The sequence below is a fragment of the Schistocerca piceifrons genome, chromosome 5, assembly GCF_021461385.2.
Source record: "Schistocerca piceifrons isolate TAMUIC-IGC-003096 chromosome 5, iqSchPice1.1, whole genome shotgun sequence".
NCBI classification, from domain to species: Eukaryota; Metazoa; Arthropoda; class Insecta; order Orthoptera; family Acrididae; genus Schistocerca; species Schistocerca piceifrons.
In genome coordinates this window covers 425,165,181-425,182,633 of record NC_060142.1, presented here as the reverse complement: position 1 = coordinate 425,182,633, position 17,453 = coordinate 425,165,181, and the positions used below count along the sequence as shown (strand labels likewise).

Here is a 17,453-nt window from a genome sequence, read left to right as displayed (position 1 = left end):
CTTGCCATTCAGGAGAGACACAAGGAGAACGCACTTCACTAAACTTATTCTCAGTGCTCCTAGAAGAGTTTTTGAATCACTGAACTGCAAAGACGAAGACTTGTCACGTGTCTATGGAATTTTGACGATCATCGTCTGTCGCTGCCATGGTACTGTTTGCCATTTGCGCAGATAAACTTCAACAACGAATGGCAGGTGGCCGAACAGAGCAAGTTTGGAATTAAATTACAGTAAGACTACAACAATGTACAGTCGACGTATAGAAATAAAATTATACATACATATAAATAATAACGTTGTAGAAGCACATTTTTCTTGTACTTAGGCCCGCTAAAAAGGAAGATTGAAGTGTTAAATCACCCTTCAGCTCTCTCCAAATGAGAAAATTCAGTCAAAGACTGGATTCACACCAAAAGAAAAATGTGAGGATAAATCTGATCTGAAGAACCTTTCGTGAACGACATAACACAGTGTGTACAGGGCGTCTACGAAGTCACTGTATCATGTGAAAAAAATTTAGCAACTCTCAAAGGCTTTTTGTCTTTGTCCTTTGTTGCAAATTTGACGTGGAGTGTACTCATATGGCGGCAAACCAAGAGAAGGTGCAATGTGTTACCTGATATGCAGAATCCAAATTTGTGACAAAGATACTGCCCAGTTCTCGGCGGCGGTATGGGGAGAGCACCATCGAAAAGAAATAATAATAGTGAGGTGGTTCAAAAGCTTTAAAGAGGCAGGTAGTGTCAAAGATCTTCCTCAAAGTGGGCGCCCCGTTCGTATCGTCATATTTGACATTCCACAACTGAGATGGGTGAATGGGCAATAACTGTAGCCAGTAACTTACGAAAACAAAGCAACAGGTAGCGAGATTTCGGTGCGGTGCCGAACGGAGATTCATGCTGGATACAGGTGAAGCAGAAAAACATCATCCGCTAAGTCGCAACAGAGACGAATGTGTGTGTTGAGTAACTTTGACGGACTTTCATTGAAAAGGCTGGTGACGAAAAAGCGCCAAAGAAACTGATATAGGATGTGTATTCAAATACAGAGAAATGAAAACAGGCAGAATACGGCGCTGCGGTCGGCAACTCCTATATAACATAAGTGTCTGGCGCAGTTGTTAGATCGGTTACTGCTGCTACAATAGTAGGTTATCAAGATTTAAGTGAGTTTGAACGTGGTGTTAAGAGTTGGCGCACGAGCGATGGGACAGAGCACAGCCGATCTAGCGACGAAGTGAGGATTTTCCCGTGCGACCATTCCACGAGTGTACCATGAATATCAGGAATCCGGAAAAACATCAAATATCCGACATCGCTGCGGCCGGAAAAAGATCCTGCAAGAACGGGACTAACGACGACTGAAGAGAATTGTTTAACGTCACAGAAGTGCAACCCTTCCGCAAATTGCTGCACATTTCAGTGCTGGACCATCAACAAGTGTCAGCGTGTGAACCACTCAACGAAACATCATCGATATGGTCTTTAGGGGCCGAAGGCCCACTCGTGTATCTTTGATGACTGCACGACACAAAGCTGTGCGCCTCGCCTGGGCCCGACAACGCCGACATTGGACTGTTGATGACTGGAAACGCATTGCCTGGTCGGACGAGTCTCGTTTCAGATTTTATCGAGTGGATGGATGTGTACGGATATGTAAACCACTTCATGAATCCATGGACCCTGCATGTTAGTAGGGGACTGTTCAAGTTGGTGGGGGCTCTGAAATGGTATGGGGCGTGTGCAGTTGGAGTGATATGGGGCCCCTGATATTTCTAGATACGACTCGGACAGGTGACACATACGGAAACATCTTGTCTGATCACCAGCCTCCATTTATGTCCACTGTGCATGCCGACGGACTTAGGCAATTCCAGCAGGACAATGCGACATTCCACACGTCTAGAATTGCTACAGAATGGCTCCAGAAACACTTTTCTGAGTTTAAACACTTCCGCTGGCCACCAGACTCCTCAGACATGAACGTTATTGAGCATGTCTAGGATGCCTTGAAACGTGCTCTTCGGAAGAGATCTCCTCGTACTCTTATGGATGTATGGACAGCTCTGCATGATTCATGGCGTCAGTTCCCTTCAGCACTACTTCAGACATTTGTTGAGTTCATGCCACTTCTGCTTGCTCACGTGGACCCTACACGATATTAGGCACGTGTACGAGTTTCTTTGGCTGTTCAATGCCAGAGGGCGACAGCAGCGAAAGTCGCTTTAGAACTGAATAGAGCACTCGCACTTCTTAGGGGTGAAGACTTGGTTAAATGCAGACTGAAATATTTCGTGATCCGATCGTAAATTCGTTCTTGGCTGATCTTTCTGCCTGTAGGAACACACCTTAGCACAAGACCACCAGGCCCAGAGGACGAAGAGTGATCTACAAACTTATTTTGAGCAGACGGCGAGTTCCTCATATCAAAATGCTCAGTCTAGCGACCCCCACTTGCAGCTTTAGTGTTGTACACACATACCGTGTAACCGCAGACAGCGGCGGCAGCAGTGAGGGCTCGAGTGCAGAATACGGCGCCTGCCGCTTTGATTAAGAAGAGCGAAGCCCGCGGAGGGCGGTGGTCGCGCCCTGGGAGGCCAGCCCGGTGTTTGTTTTGGCGTGGCCGTCACCGCCTCCGCCGCCCCCGCGGACAGCAGCTGCCGCAGCCCCCGCCGGCGCGGCCTAATTGAGCGCTTGGGCTGCGCGCCTTTGACAGCGGACCGTCCGTCAGCTCGGCAGCGAAACCACCGCCAGGGTTGGGTTGTTTGGGGAAAGAGACCAAACAGCTAGGTCTTCGGTCTCATCGGATTAGGGAAGGACAGGGAAGGAAGTCGGCCGTGCCCTTTTAAAGGAACCATCCCAGCATTTGCCTGGAGCGATTTAGGAAAATCACGGAAAACCTAAACCAGGATGGCCGGACGCGGGATTGAACCGTCGTCCTCCCGAATGCGAGTCCAGCGTGCTAACCACTGCGCCACCTCGCTCGGTCCACCGCCAGGGTTCGCAGTCCCCAAGCGACCAGTCTGGGAGGTGGCTCTGCCTCTAATTACACTCAAGTGACAAAAGTCAAAGGATACCTCCTAACATCGTGTCAGACCTCCTTTCATTCGGCGTATAGCAACAACCCGACGTGGCATGGACTCAACATGTCACTGGAAATCCTCTGCAGAAATATTGAATCATGTTCATAACTGCGGAAGTGTTGTCGGTGCAAGACTTTGTGCACAAACTGACCTGTCGAATTCGTCCCATAAATGTTCTGGGTGCTCAGATCATTTGCTCGAATTGTCCAGAATGTTCTTCAAACCAATCGAGGACAATTGTGGCCCGATGAGATGGCGCACTCCTATCTATAAAAATTCCATCGTTGTTCGGGAACATTAAGTCCATGAATGGCTGCAAATGGTCTCATAGTTGCCAAACATAACCATTTCCATCCAATGATCGGTTCAGTTCGACGAGAAGGCCCAGTAGATGGAAACACAGAACACGCCATTAGGGAGCCATCACCAGCTTACACAGTCCCTTGTTGACAACTTGGTTCCACGGCTTCGTGGGGCCTGCGCCACACTCGAATCCAACCATCAACTCTTACCAACTGAAACTGGGACTCATGTGGACAGGCCACGTTTTTCCAGTCGTCTAAGGTCCGACCGATATGGTCTCGAGCCCAGGAGAGGCGCTGTGGGCGATTTCGTGGTGTTATCAAAGCTCTCGTGTCGGTCATCTACTACCATAGACAATTGACGTCATTCTTTGCCGCACTGTCCTTACAGATGCGTCCGTCGTATGTCCCACACCGATTTCTTCGGTTGTTTCACGCTTGACTGTCAGCATTGACAACTCTACGCAAACATCGTTGCTCACGGTCGGTACGTGAAGGCCGTCGGCCTCTGCGATATTCATAATGAGAAGTAAAGCCTCACATTTGGTATTCTCGCCACTGACACCGTGATTCTCGCAACATTGAATTCCCGAAAGGTTTCCAAAATTGAATGTCGAATGCGTGTAGCACCAACTACCACTCCGCATTCAGTCTGTTGATTCCCGTCGTTCGACCATTATCTCGTCGTAGGCCTTTTCACGTGAATCACCTGAGCACAAATGACAGCTCTGTCAATACACTGCCCTTTTATACCCTGTGCATGCGATACAACCGCCATCTGTAGAAGCGCATATTGCTGTCCTATGACTTTTGTATCGCGCTAGGTGACAGTTGTCCCTCTCAGTGAGACTGGTAGAAGGAGAGGTCTCAAACTCAGCCGCTGCCACCACCACTACCACCACCACCGCCACCACATCGATGGATTGGATGGTGAGAATCTTTCCACTGGCCAGCGCAATCGCATCATATTACGGTGTCAACGTACCGAGTTAAATGAATCTGCCTCTCTTAATGTACAACAAACGACATGGATATTTGAGAAATTATGACAAAGTTTTATGGGCCGATATGATGCCTGTATTGAGCCTCGTGGTCGTCAGTTTCAACAGAAGTTGTGAGCTAGAACTGTTGTTGTATACAAGTCGTCTGTGTCAATAAATAACTAAATATGTATATAAAAAAGCTTTCGAAATAGAAGTTTTATTGGCCAGACCGCAGTTGATAAGTATCCTGATTACCAGTTCCTGCCAAGATATATATCCATCCTAAGATCGTCGGATACGTGAATTGTAAAGCCATTAAGTGTTGCACATTGTCATCTCGCCATTAAAAACATGGAGGTGAATTCACAGAAAGACACTCCTATGCAAACGAAGTACACTAAAATAAAAACCGTCATTGTATCAGCAGGGCACAGATGTACAGAAACATCAGGTGGAGCACACCCACTGCTATTAGCTGTATGTATGTTGATTTTTATTTCTGTCCGGCAGTTCATTTCAAATGACACAGTTTATGACCTCGTGCCACCAAAGAGTTTGGGACACTTTGAGTGAGAACGGTGGTGAATCCTAGTATCGTACCAGATGTGGGACTGGATTGAGGACTTCCCAAGAGATGGAAGTCAGTCCTACTTTATTCTTAACGGGACAAAATCTACAGATGTAAAGGTTAATTTTAATACCCAACAGCCTCAGTTGCACCGTTTATCTAGATAAACCAACCTACTTCAGAGTAACAGTAACTACCGTTTCTCCGTAGTGGACATCGTCAAGCTAAAACTACAAATCCATAAAATATCGTCAGACTGTAAAACTTATCTGAAACTGCCTCGCCCCTACTTCGCGACAGCGTTGCGACAGCCACGTGGAGCCGAGGCAGTTTCAGATAAGTTTTACAGTCTGACGATAATTTATGGATTTGTAGTTTAGCTTGACGATGTCCACTATGGACAAATGGTAGTTACTGTTACTCTGAAGTAGGATGGTTTATCCCGACTGAAACCTAGGTAAATTCTAGATGAACGGTACAACTGAGGCTGTTGATTATTAATATTAAAATTAATATTTATACAGTTGCTAACAGGCTCGGGAAATGTTGAAGATATTTAAGATGTACAGGTAATTTCCGAGTACCCCAAGGGAATGTTATAAGGCCCTCACTGTTTACAGTATATAAGGGGCGATCAATAAGTTTCTGTTTCAGGCTGTCGCCGCAGCGTATGCAAGTGTTTGGAATTTCCCGTTACAAAGTTTTAGAGGGGAGTGAGTACACAATATTTTGAATACGAACCCATTGTCCGAAAACGTACTATTTCAGTTCTACATCCGTTTGACAGCATTTTTGCTAGGTAGGTTTGCGACGGCGTAGTCATGATGGAGTGTGGTTACGTCGGATCGGCTGAGATCATCTGACGTCTGTCCTACCTCCCTGACCTTGTTCGAGCCCCATTCTCATCTCTGCGAATGTTAGAGTAACATGGTTGAGTGCAAGTTTGCAGAATTCACCGACATTGTTCTTCTGCTCGGCGCTTTCATCACAATCCTTATCCACAACGTCTGACTCCATCGCGTGCCCTTTTCGTCACAATTACGCAGCGGCTTCGAGAAAGGGTACCTTCACTGTCAGCTGCCGTGACTGGTGCTCCGGGGAGAGGCCGCACATCCGAAATGGAAGAGGCCGCATTGCCTCACGTTGAAGGGAACCTGTGAACCAGTAGTATACGAACAGTTTCTTTGGCTATTAACGAGATGAACTGTAAAACAGTTATATGTTGAGTGACAATCAGTTACTTGTAAACGTGGTCGCGTTACCAACATGTTTTCAAATGCTTGTAGCATGGAAACGGTACATTTCCGGAGATGGTTTACAGTTCAAAATGTTACCTAATCTCTCCCCTCTACTATTCCAAGAAGTTTTTAACGGGAATTTCTGAACTTTCTGTATGTAACTAGCGCGACTCCGATGCGGATATGTAAGTACCGATAGGTAATCAAGAGGTTAGTGTGGCATTTGTGGCTTTTTCCGATGTGCATGCGGTAAATGCGGAAACGTGGACTATGGCGACGTTATTACCAAATGCACTCAAACAGACACAACGTGGTGTTATACGTTTCTTGGCTGCAAAAGGACAAAAACCGTTATACATCCATCGGAGAACGAAAAACTGTTGAAAATCACGGTCGTGCAATGGTGCGCGACAAGATGTGCTGTTGCTTCATGATAACACATGCCCACATAGCGCGCCGGCCGGAGTGGCCGTGTGGTTCTAGGCGCTACAGTCTGGAACCGAGCGACCGCTACGGTCGCAGCTTCGAATCCTGCCTCGGGCATGGATGTGTGTGATGTCCATAGGTTAGTTAGGTTTAATTAGTTCTAAGTTCTAGCCGACTGATGACCTCAGCAGTTAAGTAGCATAGTGCTCAGAGCCATTTTTGGAATTACCGCAGAAAACTAACAGCAGGCGTCACTGGGAGAATGTTAACGAAAAGTAACTAATATACAAAAGATGTGACTTACAGCGCACTTTACCGATTCTTGAGTATTGTTCATTACTCTGGGACACTTATAAAGTAGGATTAGTTAGAGGGAGAGCGTTTCGGAGATGCTCAACGAACATTAGTGGCAGAAACTACAAGAAATGTGTCGTCTGTCACGAAGGGGCTTAGTGTTGAAATTCTGAGTGCGTACGTTCGAAGAAGAGTCTGACAACGAATCACTTCCTCCCACATATATCTCGAGAAATGACCATAACCAGAAAATCACAGAAATTAGAACGCATACGGAAGTTTACAGACAGTCCTCCTTCCTACACACCATTCACGAATGGAACAGGGCAGGGCAGAAATAATAATGCAGCCTATAGAACATTCATGTTATGGAATCTAACAGAGCAGAGAATTGCCAGAGTGAGAGGAACCTATTTATCCTTCGTGGATTTGCAGAAAGCCTGTAATACGGTAGCACGAAAGAATCTGTGGGTAAGTACGGAGTTTAGGGGCTTGTCAAATATTTACGTCAAAGTAGTTAAACGGTTCTGTGTGAGCTTCGCCAAAGTAGGACATTCAGTGTCACTGGAGATTCCCATTAAAACAGGGCTACGCCAGAGGTGTGCTACAGAACCGACGCTGTTTAAAATCCATATGGAGGAACAAATGCGATTGCATGGGAGTCCCTGTGGGTGATGAAACCCTGTGTACAGTTCTCTTCGCTGATGACGAGGTCGTAGCGGGAGAGTATGATGCTGGGTACATGCCTCGAAATTTGAAAGAGGACTATGAAGGATAGGGCTTCAGAATAAGTATGGCAAAAACCGAATATCAACAGGTTGGTGGCAGTAGCATAGAAGACCTGGAGGTTGAAACCAGTAAGATATAAGGATTTAAGTCTAAAGTACCTGGGGATTATGAGGCTATCAAACGGAAAAGTGAAGGTGAGAAATGATAAAATATGGGCAGAACGGCTGTACGACAATTGAACTCGGTCCTTTGGAATAACATAACAAAAAACAAAAACGACGAAACAGGTGATATATCGTTCAATTGTTGAATACATCGCTATGTACGTAGCATGACCGTGAGTTATCAACAAGCGTCAGAGAAACAAGTTGCTTGGGCTAGAGATGAACTTATGGAGACGAGGTTATGGCATCTCCAGGCTGGGAAGTTTACCAATTATAAACGCAAGAGAGATTATGGATGTCGATAAATCAATAATAGACAACATAGAGATGAAACGATTAAAGTGGTATGGACATCTGGAAAGGACGATAGCCGATGGCCAAAGAAAATGTGGCAGTGAACCCCAGTGCAAAAAGGAAAGTTTGGACTACCTAGGAGGAGCTGGAATCGAGAGGTCCGGGACGCGATGAATGCCAGAGGACTACAAGGATGAGGCTGCCAGCATCGGAAGAAGTCGAACATGGAAATCGAGAAGCGGCGTCAGCTGTACAATACTCTCAAGATGATAGTGACCATAAGTACTCTCTACCGCACACCGTGAGGTGGCTTGCAAAGTATAGACGTATATGTAAGAAAGGATAAGGATACAGCAATTAGTCACAATCCCATTGGTTTTTTATGATTCACACATATCAATAGTGCAGCTATAAAAAGTCATCTTCAGTGCATTTGAGTGAGCTGTAATCCAGCAAACTCGCAGCAATACATGTGAGGATGTGTACACTACTGGCCATCAAAAGTGCTACACCACGAAGATGACGTGCTACAGACACGAAATTTAACCGACAGGAAGAAGATGCTGTGACTCTGATAAAGGTCGGATTCTAGCTTATCGCACTTTCGGTTTATCGTATCGCGACATTGCTGCTCGCTTTGGTCGAAATCAAATTACTGTTAGCAGAATATAGAATCGGTGGGTTGAGGAGGGTAATACGGAACGCCGTGCTGGATCCCAATGGCCTCGTATCACAAGCAGTCGAGATGGTCGGCATCTTATCCGCATGAATGCAACGGATCGTGCAGCCACCTCTCGATCCCTGAGTCAACAGATGGGGACGTTTGCAAGACAACGACCATCTGCACGAACAGTTCGACGACGTTTGCAGAAGCATGGATTATCTGCTCGGAGACCATGGCTGCGGTTACCCCTGACGCTGCATCACAGTCAGGAGCGCCTGCGATGGTGTACTCAACGACGAACCTGGGTGCACGAATGGCAAAACGCCATTTTTTTCGGATGAATCCAGGTCGCATCCGTGTTTAGCGACATCGCGGTGAACGCACATTGGAAGCGTGTATTCGTCATCGCCATACTGGCCTATCACCCGGCGTGATGGTACTGGGTGCCATTGGTTACACGTCTCTGTCACCTCTTGTTCGCATTGACGGCACTTTGAACAGTGGACGTTAAATTTCAGATGTTTTACGACCCGTGGCTCTACCCTTCATTCGGTCTCTGCGAAACCCTACATTTCAGCACGGTAATGCACGACCGCATGTTGCAGGTCCTGTACGGGCCTTTCTGGATACAGAAAATGTTCGACTGCTGCCCAGGCCAGCACATTCTCCAGATCTCTCACCAACTGAAAACGTCTGGTCAATGGTGGCCGAGCAGCTGGCTCGTCACAATACGCCAGTGACTACTACTCTTGATGAAATGTGGTGTCGTGTTCAAGCTGCATGGGCAGCTGTACCTGTACACGCAATCCAAGCTCTATTTGAGTCAATGCCCAGGCGTATCAAGGCCGTTATTACGACCAGAGGTGGTTGTTCAGGGTACTGATTTCTCAGGATCTATGCACCCAAATTGCGAGAAAATGTAATCACATGTCAGTTCCAGTATAATATATTTGTCCAGTGAATACCCGTTTATCATCTGGATTTCTTCTTGGTGTAGGAATTTTAATGACCAGTAGTGTAGCTGTAAGAAAGGCTAAGGACACAGCAATCAGTCACAATCCCATTGGTTTTTTATGATTCACGCATATCAATATTGCAGCTATAAATAGCCAATTTCAGTGCATTTGAGTGAGCTATAATCCAGCAAACTCGCAGCAGTACAGGTGAGAATTTGTATTTACTGGTGTATGGGCAGAAGGAAACTTTGTTAGTACACCAGTAATGTCGTGCGGTGACATGTATTGCTTGGAGTTTGTTGGATTACAATTCAGTCAAATGCCCTGAAGATAGTTGTTTATAGCTGTAATATGGCTACGCAAAAACAATAAAAAAACCAAAGGTGATTGCTACTGACTGCTGTGTTCCTACCCTTCCTTATGATAATATACAATCACTGTGCAGAACTATTCCTTATGGAATCAAAGCTGGTGGAGATGTAGACACGTCATTGCTAATGGACAGGTAAGATGCCCGGTTGGGCATGACAGAAGGGCTGCGCTGCCAGTACGAACTAGTGAAGGGCTGAGTGCAGCGGGCTGCGAGTGGTACCTGACGTAGTCGCGCTTGCAGTACGTCTTGCCGTCGCGGACGAAGCAGGTGCACGTCTCGTCGAGGAACTGGTGGCACTCGGCGCATTTGAGGCAGGCGGCGTGCCACTCGAGGTCGGGCGCCACGCGCAGGATGTACTGGTCGTGGATCTGCGCGCCGCACCCCACGCACAGGCTGAGCCGCCGCTTCTCTGCAACACCAGCGCCGCGCGTCACGCACTGTTCCGGCGCGCCGAGCGCTTGCGGGCGCGGCAAGGGAGGAGCTGGGAACTCGGGCAGTGGGGCTGCAAAAGTAAACAGCAAATTTTCTACCGCTAACATTCACTATTATCGGGACACGCACACTATCTGATCAAAGGTTTCCGGACATCTCTATATAATGCAGATTTGGCCACTAGTATCACGAGAGGAGGACCCGCCACTATAAAAGGAGGCAAAAAGTATTGTGTTGTCAGTAGACGAGCACTAACAGCAGAATGGGTCGTCGGAAGAGCTCAGTGTCTTGTAACGTACACTAGTCATTCGATGTCACCTATGTAACAAATCAATTGGGGACATTTCAACCCTTCTAGAGCTGCCCAAAGCGATTGTTAGTGACATCATTGTTGTTGTTGTTGTGGTCTTCAGTCCTGAGACTGGTTTGATGCAGCTCTCCATGCTACTCTATCCTGTGCAAGCTTCTTCATTTCCCAGTACCTACTGCAGCCTACATCCTTCTGAATCTGCTTAGTGTATTCATCTCTTGGTCTCCCTCTACGATTTTTACCCTCCACGCTGCCCTCCAATACTAAATTAGTGATCCCTTGATGCCTCAGAACATGTCCCACCAACTGATCCCTTATTCTAGTCAACTTGTGCCACAAACTCCTCTTTTCCCCAATCCTATTCAATACCTCCTCATTAGATATGTGATCTACCCATCTAATCTTCAGCATTCTTCTGTAGCACCACATTTCGGTAGCTTCTATTCTCTTCTCGTCCAAACTATTTATAGTCCAAGTTTCACTTCCATACATGGCCACACTCCATACAAATACTTTCAAAAACGACTTCCTGAGATTTAAATCTATACTCGATGTTAACAAATTTCTCTTCTTCAGAAACGCTTTCCTTGCCATTGCCAATCTACATTTTATATCCTCTCTACTTCGACCATCATCGGTTATTTTGATCCCCCAATAGCGAAACTCCGTTACTACTTTAAGTGTCTCATTTCCTAATCTAATTCCCTCAGCGTCACCCGATTTAATTAGACTACATTCCATTATCCTCGTTTTGCTTTTGTTGATGTTAATCTTATATCCTCCTTTCAAGACACTGTCCATTCCGCTCAACTGCTCTTCCAAGTCCTTTGCTGTCTCTGACAGAATTACAATGTCATCGGCGAACCTCAAAGTTTTTATTTCTTCTCCATCGTTTTAATACCTACTCGGAATTTTTCTTTTGTTTCCTTTACTGCTTGCTCAATATACAGATTGAATAACATCGGGGAGAGGCTACAACCCTGTCTCACACCCTACCCAACCACTGCTTCCCTTTCATGCCCCTCGACTCGTAACTGAAATCTGGTTTCTGTTCAAATTGTAAATAGCCTTTGGCTCCGTGTATTTTACCCCTACCACCTTCAGAATTTGAAAGAGAATATTCCAGTCAACATTGCCAAAACCTTCTCTAAGTCTACAAATGCTAAAAACGTTGGTTTGCCTTTCCTTAATCTATTTTCTAAGATAAGCCGTAGGGTCAGTATTGCCTCCCGTGTTCCAATATTTCTACAGAATCCAAACTGATCTTCCCCGAGATCGGCTTCTACCAGTGTTTCCATTCGTCTGTAAAGAATTCGCGTTAATATTTTGCAGCCGTGTCTTATTATGAAGCGTAAACGCGAAGGAACGACCGGAGTTAAACAGGAGCAGGCACGCCTCATGTACTGACCGTTAAGGACCGTAGAAAATTAGAATTGTGGATGTGGAAATACAAAGCCGCATGAAATCGGCGTGATTTCCACAGTGCTTCCAGAAGTCCAGCTAGCACAATGACTGTGCGTAGCGAGTTGAAAAGAATGAGATGCAACTGTGCAGCAGCTTCTGACAAGCAACTCTTTTGTGTAGTCAATGATAAACGACGCTTGGGGTGGTGTAAAACGCTACGCCACTGGACGGTGGATGACTGGAAACGGGTGATTTTGAGATGATGAGTCACGCTATACTTGCTCCAATTAAATGGAAGTGTTTGGGTTTGCCTATTGCCGTCATGTGTAATACCAACACTGAAGTACGGAGGAGGTGATGTTACGGTATGAGAGTGTTTTTCGTAGGTAGGGTGTGCTCCCCTTACTGCGCTAACAAAATCGCTAAATGCCGCAGGCTATGAACACAATTCAGAGCGTTCTGTACTACGTACAGTAGAGGAACTGTTTTATAGACGATGATTGTTTGTATCAGAATGACAAAATACCCTCTCATAAAGCATCATCTGTGAGAATAGTTTGGAGACAATAACACTTCTGAAATGGACTAGCCCGCCCGAGTCCCTACCTGAACCTAGAGGAACACATTTGGGGATGACCCCAACGTCCCTGTCTTCTCTGGGTTCGGCTGCTGAGGAAGAATGGGCCGCCATTCCACTACAGACATTCAGCCACATTATTCAGTGTCCCCAGTTAAGTTCAGGCCGTCATAGAGAAGAAGGGTAGACACATTCCATATTTATGTTACTAATGCTATCCAGATACTTTTGATCAGTGTGGCTCTTAATTTCAAAGTTTGGTTTTTCTTTGTTCTACCTTCTACTTTGTTTCCATTGCACGAAAAAATGAGTTGTGTTTCACCTGGCTTCCAGAGGTGCCTCTCTGTGCCTACATTAAAAAAACGAACAATTATATAAACACGTCATTTATTTTTTCATCTAAAAAAATATAACACTGTAGTAACTGATCAACCGATTACTTTCAACTTATTTGTTAAATTCTTTTTGTATTGACTTTAATAATTCAGTTTATAGCGTTAACCATCTACTAAGTGACGCAATAAAATGAGAAAGTCAGATATTCTTTTACAAATCCGTTTACTTTGGTAAAGTGTTTTTATGTCCTGAAAGTTAAAGGTGATATTGTGATATAATATGAAGAACGTCTGTTTCTCGTTTTATTACAAATAATTTGCTGTAGTTATCCATGAGCTTGACGCCTATTTCTGCCGGATTATTTCTTGCCTTCACTTAATTCAGATCTTCATTTTGATGCCGCTACTAAGGAACAGTATTAAGAAACTCGTCATCCAAGTCCAGGTTGGCAAAAACAGTCTTTTTTTTCCGTAACTTGTCGATCCCATTCTTGGTGTTTTATAGGATTTCATTGGCTGCTACTCAAAGCTGTTTCACGCCGGGATGGTTCCTTTGAAAGGGCACGGCCGACTTCCTTCCCCATCTTTCCCTAATCCTATGGGACTGATGACCCCGAACCAACCAACCAATCCTTTCCTGTCCCACTAGCAAACAGAGAGAGGCAAAAGCGACTGTTTATATGCTTGCATATGAGCCTTAATTTCTCGTATCTTAACTTCGTGGCTCTTACGAGCAATGTCTGTTGGCGGAACTAGAATAGCTCGGCAGCCACCTTCAGATGTCAGTTCTCTAAATTTTCTCAATAGTGTTTCTCGGAAAGGACGTCCCCTTCCCTCCAGGGATTCCAATTTGAGTTCCCGAAAGCATCTCCGTAACATTTAAGTGTTATTCCAAACTCCACGTTCCACTCCATATTGCCGGCCGGGGGGGCCGACTGGTTATAGGCGCTACAGTCTGGAACCGCACGACCGCTACGATCGCAGGTTCGAATCCTGCCTCGGGCATGGATGTGTGTGATGTCCTTAGGTTAGTTAGGTTTAAGTGGTTCTAAGTTCTAGGTGAGTGATGACCTTATAAGTTAAGTCCCATAGTGCTCAGAACCATTTGAACCATTCCATATTGCTTTGCAAAGTTACGCCCAATTGTTTAAATGACTTTACTATGTCAAGCAGGACACTATGTAATACTGTATCCGAACAATGCAAGTTTGTTCTTCCTCCTCATCGACATTAACTTACATTTTTCCACTTTTAGAGCTAGCTGCCATCCATCACAGAAACTACAAATTTTGCCCAAGTCGTCTTGTACCTTTCTACAGTCACTCAACTTCTACATCTTACTGTACACCACAGCATCCTGGGTTCTATTACTTTATAAGTCTTAGAGCCACTCATATATTTGTGAATTTATTCCATACACTCGTACCTTCATTAACAGCCTGCAATGGGACACCGTGTCAAATGCTTTCCGGAATTCTAGAAATATGAAATCCGACTGTTGCCCTTCATCCGTAGTTCGTATTACGGACTGAGTAACATTGGGGATAGATTAGAACGTTGTCCCACTGCATTACCGACCATTACATCCCTGTCATATCCCTAGGACGGAATAGTGTGCGGAAAGGAAAACATAGTGTTGGGTAAGAAGTATCTAGGAATGGTAACACTACGGCTGAGGATATTAGGCATAATACACAAAGGTCAGGGCAATACAGCAAAAGGAAGATGGCAGGATCAAACCAGCTAACAGACTGACAATCTTCAGAAGAGATTTTCGGTGTTGCTAGGCCGATATATCTCACGTTTTCTCGTATGTATGCCACTCGAATCGAGGGACAATTTTAGACACCTGAAGAGAGAGGGGCTAAGGAGGATCGAGTTCCGAGTACTGTTGTGTCGATATCCTCAGAGACTCGGGGCGAGTTCGATATAGGCAAGCCAAGGAGGGAAATTCGGTCACATGTCTGTAGCAGGATAGAATTCGCTTTTGTTTACGAAGACCTCAGACAACGTCCATCATCATGACAGATCGCTTCTGCCAAATATGATGTCAATACGCAGGAAATTGTCCGCCTCCGTAGCTGACGAGAGGACCGTACGAACTCCCCCCGCCCCCCTACCCACACATCTATTTCAGCCATGTTGACAGAAAGCGTAGGGCACGACTTGGTACCTCAACATATGTAAACAGGAAGACGCAACTCTCAACCGTTTTCGAGAAAATCGTGTTTCAAAGTTTTAGGCGTGCTAGTGTACTTTGTACGAACGCTTGTATTCAAGGATTGCTCAGCCGAACGAGTAAGCTGATAGTTTCATAAGCGCGAGGTCTCTGGGACGTCAATTGAAAAACAAACGTGGTTTACATTCATAAACGACTCTCGCTCATCATAAAATTTCATGGTGTTCCCACATATCTGTTGTCAGAACAAAGTGAGAATGAAAAATGGGAAGTACCGGCAGTGAGATTCGATCCAAAGACCTCTCGCTTACGAAACTAAGCCTTCACTCGATTTTGGACTCCTTAAATACTAGTGACTACACAAAAGTAGACAAGCACGCATAAAATTTTCGAAGTCTATTTTCAAGAAAACAGTTGAAGAGTTGCGTCCTCCCATTTATGTACGTTCAAGTCCTAGCCGTGTCCTTCACGCCATGTGAATACGAATCAAATCGGTGAGAGGAAGTTTGTACGGTCCCCTATTGAGTGGTCAACAGTGCTGACTGCCATTCGGGGGACCCTCCATCGATTCCCGGTACTGCCAGAGACGAAACTTCCTGGCAGATTAAAACTGTGTGCCGGACCGAGACTCGAATTCGGGACCTTTGTCTTTCGCGGGCAAGTGCTCTACCATCTGAGCTACCGAAGTACGACTCACGCCCCGTCCTCACAGCTTTACTTCTGCCAGTATCCCGTCTCCTACCTTCCAAACTTTACAGAAGCTCTCCTGCGCACCTTGCAGAACTAGCACTCCTGAAAGAAAGGATATTGCGGTGACATGGCTTGGCCACAGCCTCGGAGATGTTTCCCGAATGCCATTTTCACTCTGCAGCGGAGTGTGCGCTGATATGAAACTTCCTGGCAGATTAAAACTGTGTGCCGGATCGAGACTCGAATTCGGGTCCTTTGCCTTTCGCGGGCAAGTGCTCTATCATCTGAGGCAAAGGTCCCGAGTTCGAGTCTCGGTCCGGCACAGAGTTTTAATCTGCCAGGAAGTTTCACATCAGCGCACACTCCGCTGCAGAGTGAAAATCGCATTCTGGAAACTGCCAGAGATGTATCTTATGTGGGAGAACAGGTATGCCGTTGCACTAAGCCTCCTGAGGCCAAATGAGTAGCTACTCGACCAACTGTGGCTTCGAGGTCAACAAACCCGACAACGGCCGGGATAGTGGCGTGCTGACAACATACTGCACCAAATCGCATTGAGTGACGCCGCTGGCAAGGGATGACACGGCGGTCGGTGGAACCCCCATTGGTCCGTCTAGCGCCAGAATGCGGAACTTTACTTACACACGAAATTTGCCCCGTCGTTAGCAACGCTGACACCCACTGACTAATCACACCAGTCCTCGAGAAACGCTGCTCGTTGCGAGAACCAGCAGGGCCGAGTTGGGTAAAAAAGACAGGCGAGGTTAAATACATGGCACCATTAGAACAAGGAGCAGGTATTCTGTAAGCGGCCTTACTTAGCGCTACTTAACCCGCTCTGAATGGAAGCACTAACACAGAAATTACGGCCCGCGGTAGCATGTTTGCTCACTGATTGATGATAAACAGGCGGCGCTGGTGTTTGTGTAACGTGGGCGGCATAGACGCCGATAGAGGCGAGCGCGGTGCTGTTTGCTCTGCTCAGCTACCGGCTACCGGCCACCGGCCACCCTGCTATTGGCTACCGGCTACCGGACAGAAGCCAGCCGCATGCATGTCCCGGCATGCACCTCGCCCAGCAGTGTGCCCCACTTGTTCACCTCCCGTCTCCTGCGGCGGAGCTCGCCGGACAGCTATTCATTACATCGACAGCGAGGACCTTGTGTCGCTCACAAACAGAACGTTCTTTGCCCTCACTTCCTGCAAGACTTACACGGATGACGATAGACTACTTTCGTAATTTGTTTATTGTGTGACTGATAATGAATGACGCCATGCATCGGTCAAACAACTACATCTACATTTATACTCCGCAAGCCACTCAAAGGTGTATGGCGGAGGGCACTTTACGTGCCACTGTCATTACCTCCCTTTCCTGTTCCACTCGCGTATCGTTCGCGGGAAGAACGACTGCCGGAAAGCCTCCGTGCGCGCTCGAATATCTCTAATTTTA

At 46.2% G+C, this 17,453-nt stretch overlaps 1 protein-coding gene across 1 annotated transcript in view; it reads right to left on the bottom strand.

The window, feature by feature from the left end:
• LOC124798674 (insulin gene enhancer protein isl-1) overlaps positions 1-17,453 on the bottom strand; it is a 460,304-nt gene that overhangs the window by 195,184 nt on the left and 247,667 nt on the right. The window contains exon 3 of the mRNA XM_047262173.1: positions 10,293-10,482. Coding sequence (XP_047118129.1) covers positions 10,293-10,482 — 190 coding nt within the window. The remainder of the gene's footprint in view (positions 1-10,292; positions 10,483-17,453) is intronic.